Source organism: Cyrtonyx montezumae, unplaced genomic scaffold, assembly GCF_038088225.1.
Source record: "Cyrtonyx montezumae isolate F1298 unplaced genomic scaffold, pur_monq_1.0 scaffold_8, whole genome shotgun sequence".
In the NCBI taxonomy this organism is placed as follows: Eukaryota; Metazoa; Chordata; class Aves; order Galliformes; family Odontophoridae; genus Cyrtonyx; species Cyrtonyx montezumae.
Genome location: NW_027072089.1, coordinates 58372566 through 58395589, shown reverse-complemented (window position 1 = coordinate 58395589; position 23024 = coordinate 58372566). Strand labels below are relative to the sequence as shown.

At 38.3% G+C, this 23024-nt stretch overlaps 1 protein-coding gene across 1 annotated transcript in view; it reads left to right on the top strand.

Moving 5' to 3' along the window:
- The window catches only part of GALNT12 (polypeptide N-acetylgalactosaminyltransferase 12), a 41785-nt gene that overhangs the window by 5424 nt on the left and 13337 nt on the right, over nt 1-23024 (top strand). The window contains exons 2-7 of the mRNA XM_065753539.1: nt 6473-6642; nt 7349-7538; nt 10699-10884; nt 13208-13325; nt 18397-18573; nt 20921-21052. Of these exons, the coding sequence (XP_065609611.1) occupies nt 6473-6642; nt 7349-7538; nt 10699-10884; nt 13208-13325; nt 18397-18573; nt 20921-21052 (973 nt within the window). The remainder of the gene's footprint in view (nt 1-6472; nt 6643-7348; nt 7539-10698; nt 10885-13207; nt 13326-18396; nt 18574-20920; nt 21053-23024) is intronic.

The window sequence follows — 23024 nt, the reverse complement described above, 5'->3', positions numbered from 1 at the left end:
GTCTTGTTTGTTTGGTTGGTTTAAATCAGCGGGCTTGTGTTTTGCAGCAGTACAGAACACAGCGATGCTTCCATGTGTGCTTTGGTATTTTAGTTTACACATGCTTTGGTGTTTTTGTATATCTTTGCTGTTTTTGAGATACTGTTTCCTATCTTCCCTAAAAGTGTGTCAGTTTTCTTTATAGAATCATACAATGGTTTGGGTTGGAAGAGACTCTTTATCATTTTGCTTTTATTTAATAGTCACCCTCCCACATTTTCCAGTAGATCTGACAGTGTTATTTCTTGACCATTTTCCTTTGCAGCTTCTTACAGAGTTCCTCAGCTTCCTCTGACCTCTAGATGTCTGCTTGATCTGAGTTGGTTTCATTTTAACATGACACAGTTTCCAGATCAGTGACAGTTAAGCACAAAGCATGTTTTTTTCTTCTCTCTTTTTTTTTTTTCCCAACAGTGTGATTTCACTACATTCTATGTCTCAAAAGTCCAGGTGCATCTGCACCCTGCTGCTAGTGATGGTTACAGTAATTTTCAGCTACTGTATTACCGTGCAAATTGTTTGTCTCGTCTCAAATCGAATTAGTCACCTAAGAGTATATATATTTTTTTCAATTTAGGTATATAAAATCATACAGTTTTCACCTACAAGTAAGTTTTTTGAATGTTGGTGTGTGAAATTTTACAGCTCAGTACAAACATTAAGTGTTTCTCACAGTTTCAGGAAGAAGATTACAAGCACAGGTAACCATTTGAACAAAGTGTAACATAGTTTAAAATCAGCAAAAAAAATATATAAATAAATAAATGAATTCTCATATATGCATGCAGAAATGCCTTCTTACCTACATCCAAAATCTGGGCCAGAACTTCTATAGGCTTCTTAGAAGACTATAGGGAATACAAGCTGGACACATATCTGTGGATATTGTTTAAATGTGTGGATTTTAGCACCTGATTTTATTACAGCCTCACAGACTGTGTTGTATTCTGGGGGAAGGGCTGAGATCTTTGCATCATGTTTATTCCAGAGGGGAGCAGGTGATGAGGGGTCAGCCTCTATCTCTGACTTGCCCTGTTGACTCATTTCAGCCTTGCCCTGTTTGGCCATCCTGGCAGTTATCAGCAGCTTGTGGCTCTCTGGTTTGCTAAGCAGAGCAAGACACACCTTCCATAATGTGTGCGGAGGTGTGCAGAACCAAGTGCAGTCTTTGCATTCCTTGCTTGGATAAGACCTTGAGGCTGCTTAATTTTTAAGCAGAACTGACACTTCCTTCGAATTACTTTCATCTGAGAAAATGTATTAGGGTGAAATGTTGGGTGATGTTTGGAGAAGACAAGAGTAACCTGATTTATATCCTTTAATTGCCTTGAAAACATGCGCTTTCACAGCTAGGATTTTGATTTAATAGAGCTGTGTGGCTTTTGACTTACAGATTTTATCCACTCACCTAAGGAGAAGCAAGGAAGGGCCACTCAAGCTCAGGTTCATCCTGGAGGAGGTTACAGCCTCGGTAGCAGTGCAGGTTGGCTCAGAAAGCAGGGCTGTGCTCCGTGTTGTGCTGAGAAGGTGCTCATGGCTGGAGGGGAGGGAGAGGGAGAGGGGGAGCAGTGCCCCAACACGGTTCAATCCTCTGCCTTTGGGAGTCGTTTTGTCTTACCAGGCTCTCACATCAGTACCTCTGCAGTTTATGGAGTGGAAATGAAGAAGAAAGTGGATTTGGATGCCCACAGCTGTTGCTGTAGGTGTGGATCAGCTGTATTCTCTCAGAGCTCACAGAGTGCTGCTGTTGTGAGCACACCTCTCACTAAATGGACATCACCTTTTAATTCCACACCTTAACCGTGTTCAAATTAGGAAGTTGTTGAGAACAGCTGAAGAATCTTGAGCTTCCCTATGGTTTTGGGAATTCATATTAAAAATGTAGAGAACAAATTTAAATGTCAGCAGTCTAGAGGGGTTGTACTGATGCAGAGAGCAGACAGTAATTGCAACATCTTGATTTCCACCACATAACTTCTTTTTTCCATTTAAAAATGTTCAAGTCTGTTAGTTCTAAAAGAGAAGTATATCTTTACAAAATCTTAATCAATTTGTGAGCAGGCTGTATTCCTAACAAATTTCTGAAAACTTTCAGGTACTTTTTTTTTCTTTCTTTCTTTCTTAAAATACAATTAGCTGGGCATGTAGAACATAAAATTTGGAAATGTCTTGCACTGAAGCGTGTCAGCAACCCTACTTAAGTCATGGCAGCATGCCTGCTGTACACACATCCACGCTTTCTCTCCCTGCTTATAGATACACATCTCTGAGAACAGCTCCTTACACTGAAATAAATTGAGTAATTACATTAATTGACGCAAATGTTCTCCAGAATAGCCCATTGAATTTTGTTTAGGCATTTCCTGCCTGATGTCTCTTTAGTTTCTAATAAATAACCTATTTCAGTGCTTACTAACAGAAAATTTTGTAGCGTAGTATATGCCAAGGTTAAATTATTAAACCCATCAGTCTCACAGTCTCAGTTAGGCAGTAAATTGCAGATGCAGTGTAGAAGGATAAATCTGAAACCTAAAGAGACCTTTGATATATGGTGATGCATCTTTAGTAGCATTGTTCTTGGTTTCGTTTGGGGAAGTTAGATGTTTGAGTAGATGCAGTAGGAAAAGATCCAGGAGAGGTGTAAGACAGTGAATATGGTTTTAAGTTTGTGATCGACAAAAGAACGATATGTACCAGCATTATCCTTTCTCTCTTCCCATCTAGGAATATAAAAATTCTTGACTGAATACCGTTAGAATTTACATCCTTTTTTCTCAGTGATGGATCACGGTGTCTTATAATTTTCTTTTCAAAATCAGCTGGACTAAGAGAAATTTACTTTCCTGAAGCAAGCGAACCCTCTCCCTTAAGTACTTTTTAAAATTCATTGGGTTTTTAAATATATATAGTGCTTGTAAGTATAAACAAAATCAAATTCCTGTAGTTGAGTAAGGTAATGAGAGTATTTGTGTAATGCATTAGAATTCACTTGACAGAGCTATTGTGTTTATTTTCCATGCTTAGAAATGTCAAATTTGCAAGCAGCTCATTTCTTTATGCTTACAAGGTGTTTCTATGAACTGCTTGGTGGTTGTGATGACAAGATTCTGGGTGGTGTACCAGCCAGCAGTAGGAACTATGGGTTCTTTCACTTTAGCAATGGAAAGTGAAGCATCTGCCCTACAATTAAACCTCTATTGACAGAAGAGAGGTGTGGGCATACAGAGGCCTGTTTGTCTATCCTGGATGAATATCCTGAGAAGGGTGAGAGGGATTGACTTCATGGACACACAGAGCTGGCTAAAGGATAGCACTGGGCCTTCAGTTGGCTGCCATGAGGCATGGTTAATCTGCTCCTATCATGGCACCTGTCCTGGGCCAGTTCAGTGATGGGCATTCAGGGGTGTCACTAACGCAGGCATTAGTCAGGAACTGAAAGCAGCTTGCAGTATAGATAGTATAAATATACGATCCCTAGCCGCAAAAACATATTTCTGGGCTACTGTCACTAGCTTATTATCTTCCCTGTCATTTTAATGACATATTGTAACTGACTTGGGTTTGTTTTTCTCAATAACCCGAAGTAGGAGTGAAATGATTCACAAAGATTCTTGGATACTTGGGTGACACATGGGGAATAAAAATACATCTGGAAGCTTGCAAGGATGAATACAGAAGATACACTGTGAAGGCAGTTCTGCTGTAAGTAGGCTTTGAAAAAGAGAAATGACCACTAGTTTTGATGTTGGGTTTCCTATCTGCAGTCTTTTCTTTTTCAAGCTTCTTTTTCTTGCTAGGTGTCAGTGTTCAGTGTGGATAGGTATCCTCTTTAATTACTTTGCAATTACACTTGTAAACATTTTTATTTCTGAGAATCACTCTCTATAAATAAATAAATAAATAATAATTAAAAAAAAAGAGTAGAAATGTTTTTTTTACCTCATTATTTTTCCAGGGTTTAAATACTTCATGTTTGTGGACTTTGCAGTGTCATTATTTTCTAAGTCAGAGCAAAAATCTTTGAAATTTCTTTCAATACAGAAAGATAAGGAAAAGAGCACCTCATTTTTGCAAAGGTGTTTGAGACTAGTAGTAGGTTAGTGGTAAGCTAGTAATGGGATTGTGTTTTGGAAATAACTTACCAGGTGAATGTGCAAATTTGCTTAGTAGCTGAATGATGATTTTTTTTTTTTTAAGTTGCAAAATGTTGTTTACTTCATATGTGGTGATTGTTTCTTCCCACAAATAAAAGTAATGCACTAAGAAGATGAACTTGGTAGTGCTCTGCATATTGGAAAAGGCCAACAGGTTATGGAGACGTTCTTGTTAGGGGGACGGAGGGGAGGCACAGGCAGCATGAGGAGCCAGCCCTCCTCCTCAGTGTGCTGGTAGCAAATCGTTCTTCATGACACAATGCTTTTCCTTTTAGCCTCTTTCTTGACTGCAGAAACCAAAGAAGTATGGGCTCTGGTCTGTTCCATAAGAGTCTGACTTTTTTCCACAGCCTCGGTAGCACTTGATGGAGGAGGCAGCAATGCACGATGAATCAGGAGCAGTCTGGGGACTGCTTTGTTCTTTGCCAAATTATGTTTTCTGTCTCCAGCATGTGATTTTCAGGCAAATTCATTGAAGTCTTTAATCTGTAATTAGGCTCATAAGCTTCTTTGGACCTTTTGGATTTCTTTCCCCTTTTTGCATAAGGGAATGCAACTTTAATATTCCATGAATCTTTTTGAGACCTTTTCCAGAGAAAACTTCCCTGGAGATTTTCTCATATTTATTTTTTATTTTCTTATTTTTTCTAAAATGAGCAGATAATGATCCTGTTTCCATCAAGAAATGAACTGAAATTACCTAGCACAAGTGATTGTGATATATAACAGGATTTTTTTCCTGGCAGTAATGAGCATAATTACTTTACAGCAGGCTTAAGAAAATACGTATTTCTAAATTTGGATTCATGTGGTTAGTTTTCCTGTATTGCTCTTAGAGAAAAAAATAAAATGAAATAAAATATTACTTTTGCAAATATTTGGCAAAATAAATGACTTCTGTCACCAGCTACAAGTGTGAGGCAGCTGTCTGCATGCAAAGTGTCTTAGCACTGCTATGGCCTGGAGGGATGTGCACTTTTGTTCTTCAGTGTGTGTGTTGATGTTTGTGTGTATACATGTATATCTCATATAAAATGAATGCTGTTACATAGCATTCCTGTCATGTTTGAGAAGCACACATCTGTATTCCTCCTCCACCCAATTATCATTTTTCCTCTTTGCTTCCTCATTTTCAGGTATTTATTACAAAAATACTCACCTACTTTCACTTTTTTTTTTCTCTTAAGAATTGTAATTTTAGATGTATTTACCCATATACAGATGTTTTATCTTACTACACCCCAAATCTTAATAAATGCTACCTATCTTTAAATAAATCTACGAGAAGTCTCTTTTAAGTGCTATCACAGCAGCATTGCAGTCAGTAATTGTAGTCTTACTGTGCTCTGGGTAAGCAGTTTTCATGTCATTGTCTGTGTATTTTGAGACATTTTTCCTCTCCTGAATGGGACTTATGGATTTTGCTGTCACACTCACTCCCGGTCAGTTGTGCTTTCTCCCTTCATTGTATTTTGGACGACTTACTGATAACCTGTGTTGATGTGAGGGATGCCCTACATACTGTGGTACCTGCTGATACCCAGTGATGTACAGAAATGTGTCCTTCTGCCCTTCTCATCTTCCAGGCAGTAAGCTGGAGGCACAGGGAGCCTCTTAGATCTCTAAACCACTTCTGTTGCAGGGTAGTAAAACTTTATATGGTGCTTGAGGGAACGGGGAACAACCGTGCTAAAAACTGTCATTATTTTAAAATTCTCTCAGACTAGGGGAATCCTTATATGCTTGGCTCATCTGAAATTCCCTTGGCATCCTTATGTTCATTTGGAGAAGTTCACATATATGTATACATTTATAGGAAATCCATTCTGGAACTTAGTCCAAAGGTTTGCAAACATGCTGGCTCTCCACAGAGCCAAAACCGTGCATTTTTATAACCATGTTTTTATGATTTCACTATTATATCTTGGCAGTCCTGTGGTCTTCCCAAATTATGTTTTGGAGTACAAATTTCATAGTTACATGACTGGTGTGTTTTTTTTTCTCCCTTTACATGTTACTGTTTCTTCACAGTTACATTTTTACTGTCTGGCACATTTTATTTTCCAAAATACAGGTTATCCATAGTTTATGCTTTTTTTACCATACTTCATATTTTTATTTCTAAAAGTATTTGCATGATTACTCCGTGTACTCACAGTTGTGTTAAGTTCCTGTGTATATTCTTTTAGTACAGATATGAACTATTCATTTGGTAGTAGTTTTCTGAACATTGACAAGTGTTTGTGCACTTGTGCTAAATGTTGTCCCCTCGCTTACAGATGCAAAGAGAAGAAGTATGACTACTATAGCCTGCCCAAAACCTCAGTTGTAATAGCTTTCTATAATGAGGCTTGGTCAACACTTCTGCGAACTGTTCATAGTGTTCTTGAGACATCTCCAGATATACTTTTAGAAGAAGTTATCCTTGTGGATGATTACAGTGACAAAGGTACAAAGAATAATTTTAAATAATGTTGATTTTGTTTCGTCCTTCTATATTTTTATCTATTTATTTTTGTCATCTAGTCTATGGGAGAAAAAGATCTGCTCATCTGGTAACACACCATGAAATTCTGTAACAGAGGTATCTAGCTAGAAAATGCTTTGTCTTTTGGAAGCCAGTGAAAATTTCAAGTCCTGGACCAAATTGAGTTTTGAATTGGGCAAGTTTGCTTTGTTGCAGTGAGTGCTTCCACATATGCATAACTGAAACCTCGTTGGAGCATTTCACCTGTGCTCATTTGAGCACGTTTCAATTGCTCCAAGGTTGTGTTGTTGTCAGTTATAGTAAGGAGCATCTAAATTGTGTGGTTTTGTGTGAATTGTGGAACATGTAACAATGCTGTCATTTTCTGTCACAGGTGAATTGTGTTAAGATTAAAATCTTTATATGTCAAAACCTTCACATTTGAGACAAAATTAACAATTTGGAAGTGAGAAACAGCAAATATGAAGCATTTAGTTTCTTAAAAGTAACAAGTTTTTGTCTATCCTTATCCTTCCTTTATGTAGACAGTGTTAGAATCAAAGTTCCATGTGCAAGCATCTCTGAAGCAGCAACTATATTACATAATGCTCAAAAGACCAGCATTCTTTAACATACCATAAACCAATCGTTACAGAACTGTATGTATGTTTTTCTGTTGTCATTACAGATCATTTAAAGGAGCCTCTGGAAAATTATGTTGCTGGCTTACGCAAGGTGCGTCTTATTCGTGCCAACAAGAGGGAAGGACTGGTTCGAGCTCGACTGTTGGGGGCTTCTATAGCCAAAGGGGACATCCTCACCTTCCTGGACTGCCACTGTGAATGCCACGAGGGCTGGCTGGAGCCACTTCTGGAAAGGTAGTTATGCACTATCCAGACTTTGTCCTGGGGCAGTAGGAAAAGAGTCATTTTAGCACATTCCTGTGCTTTGCAGGGGAAAAATCACTCTTCAAAGACTTTTGTCTGAGCTTATCACAGTCTAGTGCCTCAGGCAATGTAAGTATTTTTTCTCCTGGCAGAGAGCTAGAAAATAGAAATCTGGAGCATGAAGAGTTGTTTGTTTGTTTGTTTGTTTGTTTTCTGTGTGGGCCAGGTAGCTTTTTTTCTTCAAAGGAGAAAAACCTTATCTTCAGGAGGAGAGGCCACCCCTAGCTGTGAAATTGCCTTGAGAAATGTGGATATCAGCCTGGGTAGTAGATAAGATCATCTCAAAAGATGCAGGCCCTGTGTCATCTTTTCTTTCAGGACAAGGTACACAGAAGCAGATTGGAGGAAAAAAGTCAATAAACTCTGTCTTCCTTGTCTGAAGATGAGCTAGGCCATCTTTCCAAACTGATACAAAGCATCACAGAGTAGGTAGGGTAGAGAGGAATTAATGTTATGTCAGCATACCATCCGTGCTGGGATACTGTAATTTGAGCTTCTGTTGTTTCTCATCTATATCACAGATCTGCATCGTTTCCAGAACTTCATTAATAATAAAGAAGTTTGGGGGAAAAATGGCAAAAAAAAAACAACCCCAAACACCACAAAACCAAGAACACAGAACACTAGTTGAATGGTACAAATATTTACATTATGCTTTATCCATACATAGTCAGTAGCCAAAGAACTCCTTGAGGAGTACATTTCCTACTGCATATTCAGCCAGTGGAGCACCTCATGGCATCAGTCTACCACCCCATCACTATCAGATGGTTTCAGTACCTCAATCAGATTGCTTAGGTATAGCATATAGGAAATCAGCTCCCTCAAATGCATTTAAAAACAAATAAATAAAAGATCCTTTCTCAAGGTCAGTGGTATGGTTTGCATTCTGTAAGGGTGCCTTCTCAGATATCTTGGACCTCAGAGAAAGGCTAGAAAATCTTGTGTAGAAGAGCAGGGAAGAGATTGTCAAGAGGAACACTCTATTGTCCATTTGAAGTCGTATCTGGACTGTTTTCTTCTTCTTAATATTGTCATATTTATTCTTATTTTTTTCTAAATTTCAAGACAGGTACAGTTCAGAAAAATTTCGGTTGACTGAACAGCACAGGTAGCATGAAGAAAGACAAAAATGCAAAGAAAATCAAAGAATAAGCATGGTTTTAATGACTGCCCTCTTGAAAAGCAGCATACAGCAACTGAGTCACTTGTAAATACCTTCACTATTTTTTGCAAACCACTAGATGGTAGTCTTGAGAAGGAGTTTAGGTGATTGTAATACATTGCTTTCTGTAAAAAGTTAGCTCTGGATGTGTCTTGGATCCTGTGCCCTTTTTGCTCTAGCTTCAGATGTCCATCTCTGAGCAATTGTTTGCATGGCACAGGCTCAAATGTGAAGCAGTATGTCAGTGTGGCTTTTCAGTTATCTGATTCCTTTTGTAACTGCAATCATGCACCAAATACATGTTTTTCTCTCCTCTTCGAGAACAACTAAGCTCTTTCACTTTTGATTGGGAGTTTTTTCTGCGTTTATATCCTTTGCATTGTTTTGTACATAACTTTTATGCAAGTGAGAGTGGAAATAATGTTTGTACAAACCCTTTTGTGACTTTGCCAAGGAGCACTTCAGTGGGGGATTTTTAAAAAGAAAACAACTGTGTTGTATTTCCCCAGTGGCAGTGAGAAGGGACTGTATCTTGCTTAAGGCAATCTTTCTCAGCTCAGACAAGACCCCTCTGGAGCCACTTATGTCATCTGCTGGTATTTGACCACCACAAACTGCTCTAATTTCAGAGAGCTGAGTGTAACAGAGTCAGAGCCCCTTGTTCAGCCTGCAGATTTTAAGTTTCATATTCCCATGAGAAGTGAACTGTCCTTGAATGATGGATACATCAGGTTTTGTCTGACCATCTAGCATGTTCAGTTTTTATGTGGAATGTGTAAATCAGAAGATGCAGGGCTAAAACACGACTCAAAGTGAAACAAGCCACTTTGTGTTTGAACTAACCAGAGCTGTCTTAAGAGTAGTGTAGAGAAGACTGATAAAGAGTGATTAAAGAGAAAAGCCTTAGCTTGAGTTTGCATGCTTGAAGTGATCTCTTGTAGTAGTTAAAGAGTCCTTTCCAGAATTGGAGGCAAAGGCGAGGAATCTCCTTACCTTTTCTAAGGGCAGATTCTTTTGGAAAGGAATTCATAAAACCCTGAATGATATTGAGAAATGAGAGACAGTTTATCTTCTTGAGAAAGCCTGTTTGCAAGGAGTGTCCTCAGCTGTGATATGTTCCTGGTAGTGATAGAGATCTTAACTCTCTTTAGATCAGACTTGCTGATAGTGATGTCATTCTGCAGAACTATCTTTTTTGTCCTTTTAACTGTCTTGTAGTGTTAGGGTTTTTTGAGGCCATCTTCATGGTATTTTCACTACTAGAGATCTAATTTCACTTTTTTTTGTTTGTTTTGAATTCACAGCATCTTTTTAAATTACTGTGGTACTGTTTAGTGTAACTTGTAACTTTTTGCAGATGATCATATTTATAAGAAAAACTATGATTTTGAGGGCCACAGAGCTATCTTATTCGTCCCTGGAGAAGAATAATGGTCATGCCAAAAGATCACACATTTTCAGCTCTGATATGATTCAAAAATCCCACTTCATTCTTCTTTTCAATATCTCAGAAGCAGCTACCTGTAAAAAACAGATATTTTTGTTAAGATTGTGATGTTGGATATGGCAGCTGAGCCAGGTGCTGAATATGTAACACAAGCCATCTGGCATATCACCCTTCCAATGTCCAGGAAGAATGGTGCTTGCCAGATGCCTGAATCTATTCTAAGGCATCTTCCAAAAATAAAAAAGTAAAAAAAAAAAAAAAAGAAGAAAAAAAAATTATTCTAGTAGTCCTTTTTTTAATTTATATTGTAGTATGAGTTGACATGGGGCAAAATTTTGGTTTAGGTGTTAACCATTGTTTTCTTTTCTTGTCAGCTCTAGCTTTAGAGAGAATCTTCTAGTAGAAGTAACTATTAGAAGCTTCTCTAAGCAACATGTTCTCTCCTAATGTGTTTATTTCTTATTTTAAAAACATATTAGGATTGCAGAAGAGGAGTCAGCTGTCGTCTGCCCTGTTATTGATGTTATTGACTGGAATACGTTTGAGTACTTGGGTAATGCTGGTGAGCCACAGATCGGTGGATTTGACTGGAGATTGGTCTTCACGTGGCACAGTACCCCTGAGAGAGAACAGAAAAGGAGGAAGTCCAAGATCGATGTGATCAGGTTAATTTTTATGCATCCTGTTCTTAAACTCTGAATGTTGTAAGTGCTTTTGACTTCAGTTGGAAATGTCAGATGCTTAAAAAATATATGGTAAGTGAGTGCTTATCACTTAGTTTGAAATTACGTATTTTGTATGGTTCCCCTTTTTTTGGAGTTGCTTCTGTTCTTCATGCTCCTGGAAAAGTACTGCCGTAAAAGCTGAAATTCTTGTAATCTGTTGTGTGGAATCCCTATTGCACAAGTAGTCACTTGCTTCTGTAGATACACTCCCAACAGACATTTAGCAGCACAAGGAAAGGTTGTAAGTTCTTAATACTCAAGGATGTCCTCTATGCAAAACGAAGAGATTTACATTGTGAAAAAATGTACCTTGGTCAGCAATGAAAAAAAGAAAAAAATCATCAACCAGCAAGAGGGCAGAAGTCATTCTGAAGACTTTATCTCTGCTGTAACAATAGTGGTGGCTCTTTGGTCTGTTTTCAAAGGTGAACCAGTTTTCACATTCTCCATTTGGATTGAAGTGGTTTAGCTTTATCCTTGATAATTCTGAGGGACTAGGTCATGTGAATGTCTTCGTGGTAGCTCTTAATTCTGTTTGCAAGACTTGAAATCCATCGGTGTTATTTATCACTCTGTACTGTATTCTAGGTTATGTAAGAAAAGTGCAAAGAGTGCTTCTAGAAAATGGGTACTTACTTTAGACAAAATCCAGATAGCTCAGGGTCTGCTATATTTGACATGGAAGTTGCTATATTTCAACAGTGCATTGTGAGAAATGAAGCACCTCTTCAGCATTTTTAACATCACATCCTTGCCTTAGTTTATAATTTGTCATCTTCCAGCCTACAACAGAAGAATGATTGATTTTTCCCAGTCTTTTCTAGGTCACTTATCATTATTATTATTATTAATAATACCCAGTGCTTCACTAATATTGAATTTATCCTCAACTGTGAGAAAACAGGCTTTTTTTCTCTTTTAATGGTAAAAGTGAGACAGTAAATCAGACTCTTTCAGTATACACTAGCATGCATACTCCAAAATAATGTTTCAAAGTAGAGTAAAAATTTTTGTGCCTCTAGCTTAAATACAGTGCTTTTCTTCCCAACAATAAGGAATTGTCTTTGGAATGCCAAAGGGAAAATGATGAGAGATTAAGCTTCAAGATGGACCAGTGACTGAGCTGAGTGGTGTGGTTATCTGGAGAAAGTAGCAGTGCTGAGAGAGTGATATCACTGACTGTTTGGAAAGACTAGACACAAGGGGTGAGGCAGAAGAGCTTGTCAGTTTATGGAGTCTTTTTCTCTGTCTCACCTCATCTCTTTCTGTTCTTTGAGACAACATGTGACAATATAAGACTGTGTTGATTCAAAAAGATGGCTGGTAATATTAATTTTGACATGTTAAGAATAACTGATGACAGACCTAGCATCTTTTAATTCTTATATCAATTGCAATTTAGTACGATTCATATTGTCAGATGAATTAAGTTCCAACCAGCGTAATGTGGTTGGCACTTTTAAAGAGGGTCATTTTCTGAGGCTGTAAACAATTAGGAGCAATATTAAATTCAATTTTATGTACACATGCATACACCACCCTAAAGAAAGCACATCCCTTAACTGTGCTGCTGATCAGTGTCTTGTGTCCTTTTAGCATTGCCCTGCCAGTGTGGTTCCAATTTTGGCTTCTGATTTTTTGGTCAAACATATTAAACAAATAATAAAAAAAACAAACCACAAATGGGCGGGTCATCTTCAAAGGAAAAAATCTCTCTGGGGCTGTGTTTACTTAATTCTCATCAGCTAATTTCTGCGTTTTTCCACTTGATATTAATGGAATCAGGAATATTGTTATTAATTACTAAAGCACAGGTTTGTTGAAGTTAGTAAGGTAGTTTACTTACAACTTCAGCAAAATTTACAAGTACACTGCACTTAGAATTTTAGAACTAAAATAGTTCTACCAATAAGTTTTGTTCTGTAATTTGAAGGTAAGAGGCTAATCATTTAATGCTATTCTCAAATACATGACAGTTGCAGAAGTTTATCCTCGCATAAAATTTATCTTCTCACATTTCATTGATATTTTTATTTTAATAGATTTTGAAACTCATTTCTGATAGTTTTGTTAGCAAAACATTAAACTCAGATGGCCTCGCAATATAATACTTAGTTGATCAGTGGCTGCTTCTTACTTTGTATGCTGGAGACTGAGAAAATAGACAGTGAAAATGTTGTATTTATAACTCATTTTGTTGTTTTTTTAGTTCTCTTTTTTTTTTCCTTTTAATTAAATCCAGAGTTACTGTTCTCTTTTACAGGTCTCCCACCATGGCAGGTGGATTATTTTCTGTGAGTAAGAAGTATTTTGATTATCTTGGTTCATACGACACAGGAATGGAAGTCTGGGGAGGAGAAAACCTTGAGTTTTCATTTAGGGTAAGTGACTTTTTTTTTTTTTTTTCATGAGAACAAATACAAGTTTCTTATTTTTTTCTTCACGCCCTTGTTTACTCATTGAGGTAGATGTGATGTGAGCAACTGTAAAGAAAAAGAGAATATTTCAGTACATATTTACATTAATCTTATCATCATTCTCACATTTCATTATGGCTGTATTTTCCTTCAGAATAACCATTTGAAAAGACATATGTTTAATATATTTCTTTATTTGGAACATCAGCATAAAATGTAAGCAGTAGTATGACATTAGAGTATGAAGTTTATGTTCTGTGGCTTAAAGCAGATATTAGGAGACACATTACTAGTTCCTGCATGTGGTGCTGGAACTCACTAAAGCAGTTGGCAGAGTGAACAGCTGTCAGCTGATGGAAGTTATCAGTGGGACAGAGTGAGCAAGCCTGTGCTTCTGTAAGGCTTTTTTCTGTTTCATGTCAGGAAAATGTCATATAAAGGTTATAAAAGGCAATGAGGAAATCTCCTAGGATGGTAGAGCAGTACCCCAGCAGAGGTCGGATGTGGACTCAGGCATGAAGCAGATAGATTGCTATGCTGGAGTGGAAACGATTTAGAGTAAAGGAAAAGAAAGAAGATATGAGACAATTCAGACAGATGAGCAAAGCAAGCGTGCTCGTGTATGCTGTTACGTGTACTGTTGCTGATTCCCACTGAGCACATGATTCATCCTGGATCCCTCTTAGCTTACTTAGCTGGGGGTTTAGAAGTTACCCCATAATGCCATTTTTGACTTGCAGAGAGCTCATCGTTTAATATTCATGCTCTCCCTCTTTGTTTGTGTTTGTTTGTTTGTTTGTTTTTTGTTTTGTTTGGCATTAGGTACGTGTATTTTATGGTCATACTTGCATTTTAGTCTGCCGACAGATTGTAGGAGGGCAAGCATTGGTGGTTTTCTGTTGTTTTTGTTTGTTTGTTTTACCACTAAGAGTAGCTTTCAGGAATAAATAGTACTCTGATGTTACAAAACCTTCTCATGAGAAAGGAAGCAGCGTGCCTTGCTTTAGAATTCTGCCTGCTGACAGAAGAAGTGTGCAGTCTCTGTGACCACTGTGCCCGTCCCCTGCAGCCTGTAGTGCAGAAATCCAAGCAAAGAGAGCTCAAGAATAAGGGAAGGAACGGGGTAGGGAGGTTAATAAGCACTGACTCAGAAGCAACACGGTTTCTTTCTGGAGAAGGAATTCTCATCTTGGATCACTGTTTGATCTGAAGTCCTCTTTGCCTCCCTTCTCACATGGAGATTAGTTTTTCTGACACCAAACATGCTGCTCACCTGACTCAGTCAGCAAATTTGGGGGCTTCAGCTCTTCAAAGCAGCTTACCCATCTCCATGAGGTCTGTCAGCTTCTGAAGCAGAAATCTCATAGCTGGCCCCAATTCAGCTGCAGTCTGCTTTGATGTGTACGTTATGTTGGTCTCATCTTTCCAAGGGCAGATTTATTTTCTTTGGGGTAATCACTCAGTTGCAGTGGTCACGTTCCCTATTGGCCAGTAGGAGTTGTGAGTAGTGCCACCTCAGATGGAAGTCTCTGAGATGGTTTATGGGGCCAGGGAGGTGGAAGGCCAGCACTATCTCCTTGCAGAAAGCCTGGAAGGTGTCTCTCTTACTACTTTCATGACTCAGGTATTTGAGCCCACGTGATGCAAAAGCGTGAGTGAGAAGTGGCTTTGCCTGCTTGACCTAGAGAAAGATTTTCTTTTCATGGGCTGGTCCAGCTCTCTACAGACTGTAGGTGGACTGAGCAGCTCTCTTCTGGGAGAAAATGTACAGCAGGATGGACTGAGCAGTGGCAGCTGCTCCACAGGCCAATGCATGTGCCTGGGCACACTAATTTCACCAGTGCAGGTTTCCAAAAAGATTTGGGCATTTGGAGCAAAAATGCAGACACAGACAATGTGCTTTATCTCTGTGTATGTGCCTCCTGCAGTGAGGCATTTTGTGGAAGGGAGCAGAGCACTAGGAAGGCATTTTAGTGTGTTCTTCCTGCTGTTCGCATTTCTGAAGAAGGTCAAGAGGGATAAATCAGTGCTAATTCTCATCTCTGTGGTTTCTGTATCTGTCAGACCTAAAAATTGGGGTCAGGAATACTGAAACTCACTGTAAATTAATTCATTCTTCTCTCTGAGAACGCAGCCTGTCCCAGTGACAATGTTTTCAGGCCTCCTTTGCCTCCTATTTGTTTATTCTAAACTGACAAAATTCTCTGTGGTTTCAAGAGGTGCAACAAGGACAAAGCTTTGGCTGAAAGCATTATGACTAAGAGAGATTGAGGCTGCGTGCTGAATGCAAAATTGAGTCAATGCGCCTTGATTTGGGATTGCTTAATGCTATTTGGCTAGATAAAATTTCACTTCGTGGACATGATGGGTATTGAAAGTCTCCTTCCTAAGGGATGCAAAGCAGTGCCCTCTCATCTTCTGTCTCCTGTACATTGAGCTGGTTGCAGCATTTTCCTGCTGTTGGCAACTGCATTGTAAGCCTGTTTCTGGGGACTGCTGCTTGATATATCTGCAGTCTATCCTTTAACTCACCATTGCAGCACGAGGGATAAACACACATATTCAAAAAGGCAGAATTACTTACTGCTAATTCTTTTCTTTTCCTTGAAATCTCCTCGACCACTAGTCCTGGCTGCTACACGTCTGATTTCCTGGGTTCTTCTCTAATCTTTCTGATCTGTTTCTTCCTGTTCTGATGTGGAAATTTCTCCAGCAGCCAAAGTAGCCTGGGTGGGTTTAGGAACAGGTTGTGTCCCCTGTCTTTGTTTAGAGGGTAGCTTCTTTTTCTTCTTCTTGTTCTTCTTCTTTCTTTCTTTCTTTCTTTCCAGAGAGTCCTAAAACACTGCCATCAAGATAGCAGTTCATACAGGAAGCTAATTTCTTGACAGCCAACTTGCTTTTCTTACTTAGTGTTTGTTGACCCAGAAATTGGGTCACTTGTCCAGAGCTTGGCAGGGACAGGGGTATCAGTGCAAGAGCTGTTATGCTATTGTAGCTTTCCTAATGCAAGCATTCATCCCTGTAAAGCAAAGAAAACATATTTATAACCTGCGTGCATCAAGATGAAAGTGAAAGCAAAACCAATGTCACCTCGTTCTCTTCTTGTGATAGGAAGAAAGAGAAGGTTCTCTTATAATGAGAGCTGCCAGACCTCGTAAAGAAACATATTTGCATGCACATGAGCGGGCAAAATATAAATACAGTCTAATGTGCTTCTTGGTTACAGGACGTGGATATGGTTTCAGGGGAGAAACTTCCCAAGAGTCATTTATTTAACATTTAATGATCAATTTTGGTGTCTCTGTTGAATTCCTTGCTTTATTTTATAGCTCTTCATTTGTACTTGATTTTATATAGAAGTTGAAATACTTTTTTCCTTCAAAACAAAACAAAACAAAAAATGTCTTCTGAAGAATTGGGTAGCTAAAACATATCTAGTTCTTGTAATGAGAAGGCAAGAAATTTTAAACCTTTTTAATGAGGGAAGCAAATTTAATGGGCATTGCCTAGCAGCCTACGGTTATTTTCTCAGAGAAATTCAGAGTTAGAGTTGCTGAAAATTCAAATACTGTGGAATTTTCTTTTTGGCAGCAATTTAATAAATATAGTCACCGTGTTTTACTCCATTTAAATCAGGCTTCATCAAGGAACAGTACAAGAAAATGCATCTTTCTTAACACTATGTTTTTACTTCAATTGTCTTTATGGTCCATTGCTCATATTTTCAGCAAGAAAATATTTTCTTATTGAAAATATTTTTTTGATCAAAACACTAATCATCAATGCAAGATGCTTCTATGGAATATAACAGATATGGAAATTGATAGGCTTCAATAAATTTAATGGACCTTAATATTTGTTGACAGTACTTGCCTGATAAATTTTAACTTTAAAAAATACAGTCTTGGATATGGAAGCTATAACTTAAGACTGCTATTGCTTTGAAACAGAAATCTCCCTGAGGGAAACTCTGTAATGAGAGTGGATGGTTGGTTTCGTAGTGGCTTTTGAAATGGCAGTAGCATAGTTATATCTGAAAAAAATCAGGTTATTTAAGAGAGCAGTATAGAACTGTAGATTTCTTGCATAACTCCTTTAATCATGTTCTGCTCAAAAGAAAGCCAGCAAACCTCTCTACTCCTTGAACATCTCTTAGCCAGTTTCCCTCATCATAGAATGGCTTGGGTTGGGAGGGACCTCAAGGATCAGCAGGTTCCAACCTCCTCAGTCAGGAAGAATGAGCAGCCACCTACATACAGATGGTTAAGGAAGTGAGGAGAATTAATTGCCTGGATTTCCAGCTTGAAAAAAGCTTCTTCGGAAAATCTGTCAGAGCCACTGATTGCCCAAGTATAGCATGTCTTCCTTTTCCTCCCACCTGACTGAATTTCAGGAGCCTTGTTTTCTGGCACCCTTCTGAAACAGTGAGCCTGACACGTCATGCTCATGAATTGTTAAATGGTGAACACTGGACTGTGCTCTGCATTCGTTACACCAAGCTTGGGGTCAGAATGAGTGGTGGGGATGGACTGTAAAAGGTCTCTTAAGCAATACTGGCCAGAGTTTTCAGAGGACAGGGCTGTGACTACAGAACTGTGTGTGCTGAGATTCATCTCCTGCTGGGGGCTTTCCCTCCACAGGCATGCATTTCCTGGCCTAGGCATTCAAAGGCCTGCGGATGAGGGCACAGCTCCACATGCAAGCTCAAGTACTTTTCTCTACAGCAAGTAGAAACGCTGGTATAAATAGAAGGATTTTTTTCCCCACTAATATTGGTTGGTTTGTTTACTTTTTTATGTGTTGAGTCTTGGGTTCCTTTTTCCAAACTCCTGTTAAAGATTAGTCACATTTTATTACTGAGCACCCATATTCTGAAATGGAGAATATAGAAACAGAAGCACAAGTAATTATTTTACACGCTTTGATTATAATATACTGCGATATTCTTGAGGAAATCATTATTCTTGCAAAGATGTGTATCCGTCTGCTTGTGAAGACAGAAATTAACAGTGCACAATGGAAATTCTTTGTTCAGATATGGCAGTGTGGAGGAAGTCTTGAGATCCACCCTTGCTCGCACGTGGGCCATGTTTTCCCCAAACAAGCTCCCTACTCACGGTCTAAAGCTCTGGCAAACAGTGTACGTGCAGCTGAAGTGTGGATGGATGAATATAAAGAACTTTATTACCATCGAAACCCACACGCTCGCTTGGTAAGTTGAGTCTCTTGTTCTTGGAATTATAGTTGGATTTGTTTTCACCAAATTAGCTGTTAATTTTACTAATGTTTTAATGTGAAAGGTTTCTTTCTTCTTCAGAAACATTTTCCCACACAGAAAATAAATGTATATGGAATTTTTAAACTCTTTGGAAAATCAGAAATGCTGTCAGTTGAGGAGAAGGCTAAACTTGTGACAATAATAGATTATTGAATTAAAGAATAAAGTTAAGCATTGTAACTCAAGTAAAGAGGAACTGTTTAGCCCAAAGTGTATCACCTACTTCATAGAAGCATGGAGGGTTCTACCAATAAAAAATTACAGAACGGAGACATAGTTAATGAACTTTAAACAACACAGTTCTGTGGACAGTAGATTTTTATATGACCAGCTTGGCAATAATCTTTAGCAAGATCACTCATCTTTTGTTAATTGTAAAACTTTGTATTGATGTAAGACATATTTGCTTTTTCAGATTTTGATTTACCAGCTGCAGCAGGATGTAAATAAATGAAAATTAAAAAATCAGTATTGAAAAGGCTAAATTGATGAAAATCCGAGACAAAAATGTTCCTGTTAGGATGTTTGAAGTGTCAGTTTGTTTGTTTGTTTTCAAAGTTTTAATGAGGATGAAAATATAAGATGATTTGTTAGCAAAATAGTTAAGAAGATACCTACTGTAAAATTTGAGTAGGTAAGGACAGTGAAGAAGTGTGGCAAATTGGTAGCTTGGTTATATTTATATGGAGGGGCCTGTAGAATGGAAGGAGGTAACACGCTGTGGGGCACAGGCTGTTGGACACCCACCTGTCACTACACCTGACCAGAACCAAGAGACTAGTACTCTTCAAATGACCACGTTTTTCAAAGAAAGCCTGAAGGAGGCTGGGGAAACTGAATTTTGTTATCTTTCGTCTTGTGCTACTTTGGCTTAAACTAGGCAATCAGGTTATTATAGTCCATGTATTAGTAATAATTGTTTTACTTTAACGTCGTAAAATCCATTTAGGTTTTACTGTTGGAGTCTGACTTTGAGAGAAGTATGGTTTTGTGTATCCGGAGACATTGTGAGTTCACAGGCAGCAATGGCATGATTCTGCTCGTGTTTTATGCAAAGGGGACACAGCAATACATGCTGGCAGATTTTCTTGTGAAGCCCAGGATGGCTGATGCCTGTAATGACAGAACTTTAGAGGTTATTTGCATGCTAGTAACATAAGCTTTGCATATTGGCTTGCTTGTAGCACAGTGGATTTAAGCTGAGCCTCTTGCATTTTTTTGCATGTATCAAGGCTGCTGCCTTGTGGTTTCCATAATATTCTGTGCATCACTGGCTTCAGCAGCTGAGTTTAGAAACTTTTACTTCATCTAACCTAACAGTTCAGTTCCGCAGCATAATGGAAAAATGATTGATGCTAAGGCTGCGGAATCTGGTTCTGTAAAGTTTTGCTTAAAGATTAATGTTCAGACCTTGGAGCTAATGTGTCATGCTGTTTGTTTATTCAAGCAGGCATCTTCGCCTCTGTTTTACATCCATTTTGTGTTTTCAGTTATATTTCCAATTTTCAGAAAAGCAAATATATTTTTGGAGCGATAAAGAGTGTGTCAGGTGACCTGCAAGAGTCTGGGGACTGAAAGCAGTACATCAAGCCTGAGTGTCTGAAGTCCCCAGTCAACACAGAGATTGATTTTGGAGGCAGACATGGAAAGATGTGAACTACACTCCCATCTGTAGGCAGGAAAAGGTCTGCACTGAAAGTTTTTCCCTGGAGATTTAAGATTTCATACTCCTCATACTCCCCACCCCCAAAAAATTAAAGTTCAAAGGAAACTTTTGCAAATCTTACAGATTTCATCAGTTACATGAAAAAAAAAAACACCACCAACAACAATAAAAAACTCTTTATAAGAAATTTCCAAATGGATGATGGAGCAATTTTAAATCTCAAGATTCATTCACTGCTTTTGAGATTTTCAGTTCTCTAGCTGGAAGAAGTAAATTTCCACTGCACTTTCTCTGTTTTCAGCAAATTGTATTCGAGGATGTCCCCATGTGTGGATTTTCTGGAGTATTCTCTGAGTGACTGTCTAATAGGATATTTCAAAATTCTATGTGTGCCATTCTGATCTTTTTTTTGTTGTTTTTTTTTTTTTGTCAACAATTAACAAATGTAAGGCTAATAAAATCAAGTCCAGTGTCCAAACATGGGAATTTTTCCTGGTTAAAAGTCCTACTAATCACTTCAGCATATGGTTCCTAATAATGAAAACAGATAATTTAAAGGAGAGCATCTGTTCCATGTTTTTAATCTTTATTTTTATTTATTTATTTATTTTTCAGGAACCATACGGAGATGTGACGGAGAGGAGACTCCTTCGAGAGAAACTGAAATGTAAGGACTTCAAGTGGTTCTTGGAGAACGTGTACCCAGAGCTTCATGTACCTGAGGACAGACCAGGCTTTTTTGGCATGGTACGTTGTTGCTGCAAAGGGGCACCCTTGCAGTTCCCTGAGTTCTCCTATTAGCTTACTCCAGAGGTATTTTTATGCCAAAAGCAGTGTAGGGTTTTGATAGAGCTTAGTTAGATCTGGTAGACTTCAAAATGTGGTTCCCATCAGAATCTTGACACGAGGGGATACTATTTGTAAAGGAATCCTGTGACAGGTTGTGAGAGCAGGTAACGTTGCCATGAGCTGCACCTTCCAGATGACACCTTGAGAGTATTAAGGCAAGCAGAGAATGACTTTTGAATTTCTTAAAAATTTGAATAATAAAAAAAAGAAACCACTGAAGTTTTTTGATTTTTAGTTGTCAACTTGAAAATAGAAACAGTGTGTTTTGAAGTTGCACATTTTATGTGATTAAAATTGCTGCCCTGATGACAGGCAAGAGTGCTTATGCTACGTGCTATGAAATTATACAGAATTCTCTGTATCAGAACCAGCAAGCTGATTTTTAGTCTGGAGGACACTTTTGAACATCGCCGGTTCATAACCAGTTTGTCATTGGCACAGTGTGAATCCTCATTTTTAACAGTCGACAACTTTCAGTGTTATTTGTGGCTTAGAAATAAATATAAACTACAGCTTCATGTATATCATTACTGTACTCTCATTTAAAAAGAGTGAAGTTGGATGTGATGAAGCAGATATCTGCTTCCTCTGAAAAACTGGCGCATACCTGCTGCTTGTCATATCAGGAGGACACGGATATACCTTTCTGCCCAATGAAGATGTATAAAATACCTTCCTGATTTTAAATGCCACGTTGACTTTTAATACTTCTGTTGTTAACTCAGTCACGCTGCATATCAAGCTCAGCTGCATTCCAACACCACTTCATTGCATCCAGACAGTGTTACAACAGTCTTGGTTTACTGTCATTTTCACTTTAGTTACTTGGTCTGTACTGTTCTTTTTTTGGAGGGAAAAAAAAACCCTCATTTTTGTGGGCATAAAAAAACACATAGGAAACATGTCTCCCTACAATCTTCCCTTTGTTGAACAAGAAAGTTTCTAATAGAGAAACAGTGCATTTTTCTCTGGATAAGCACTGATCAGCAGCAGTGCAGCAAAGCCCTGAAGAGCCTCTAAAAGAGCAGCCACCCTCCTCTGCTTGTCTTTAAACTTGCACTCGAATTGTTCTCTCTGTGCCATCACTGACATGAGAGGTAGTATGCAGCGTTATCCTGCACCTCAAAGAGAGACAACATTAGATCATGTTTTGTTGTTTTGTGCTGGATTGTTTACTGATAAGGTCAAAGACAGTAGAAGCAATAAGATATTAGGAAACTTATATTCCAGAAGCATTTAAGCAGCCTTATCCTTTGCCTCCACCCTTCAGCCACCAAAAGAAAGTGTGGACTATTGGTAGTGCTAACATTCTGTTGTTCTTGAGAAGAGGTGAACTGTGTGTGTGTGTGTCACCCTCTAGAAAAGAGCTGACAATGCCTGGAAAAAATAACTCTTGTTCACTGCTGCTGGAGGTATCAGTGGTGTGATTTAGGTGGGCTCTATATATTTTTCTAAAAACAATTATTAAATGCTGTAATCTAGTTGTGAGCATAATGAGAAGACACCATTTTCTGGCTGTTAATGAAAGAATTTAAAATGTGATTAAAGCACAGTTACACTTGAAGAAAGTGACAGTGCAAAAAATGACACCTACTGATTCAACTGATTTGTGGATATTGAGCCCCATCTGTTAACTTCACTGAATCATTGATCATGATCATCTTCTTTACTCCTGTGTTACTTGTGTAGTGCTTTTTTTGGTTCACAAAAAGACTGTTTAAATATGTTGGCTTTGTTAATAGCTCTGCCTAGCGTGAGGTTATTAATTGTTCAAAGAGATTGCGAAGGGATATGGGGATTTCTCCTTCCCCTGAAATTGTTTATACTGAAATTCAAAATCTTACTAAGATTACCCATAGGTCAGCCACCA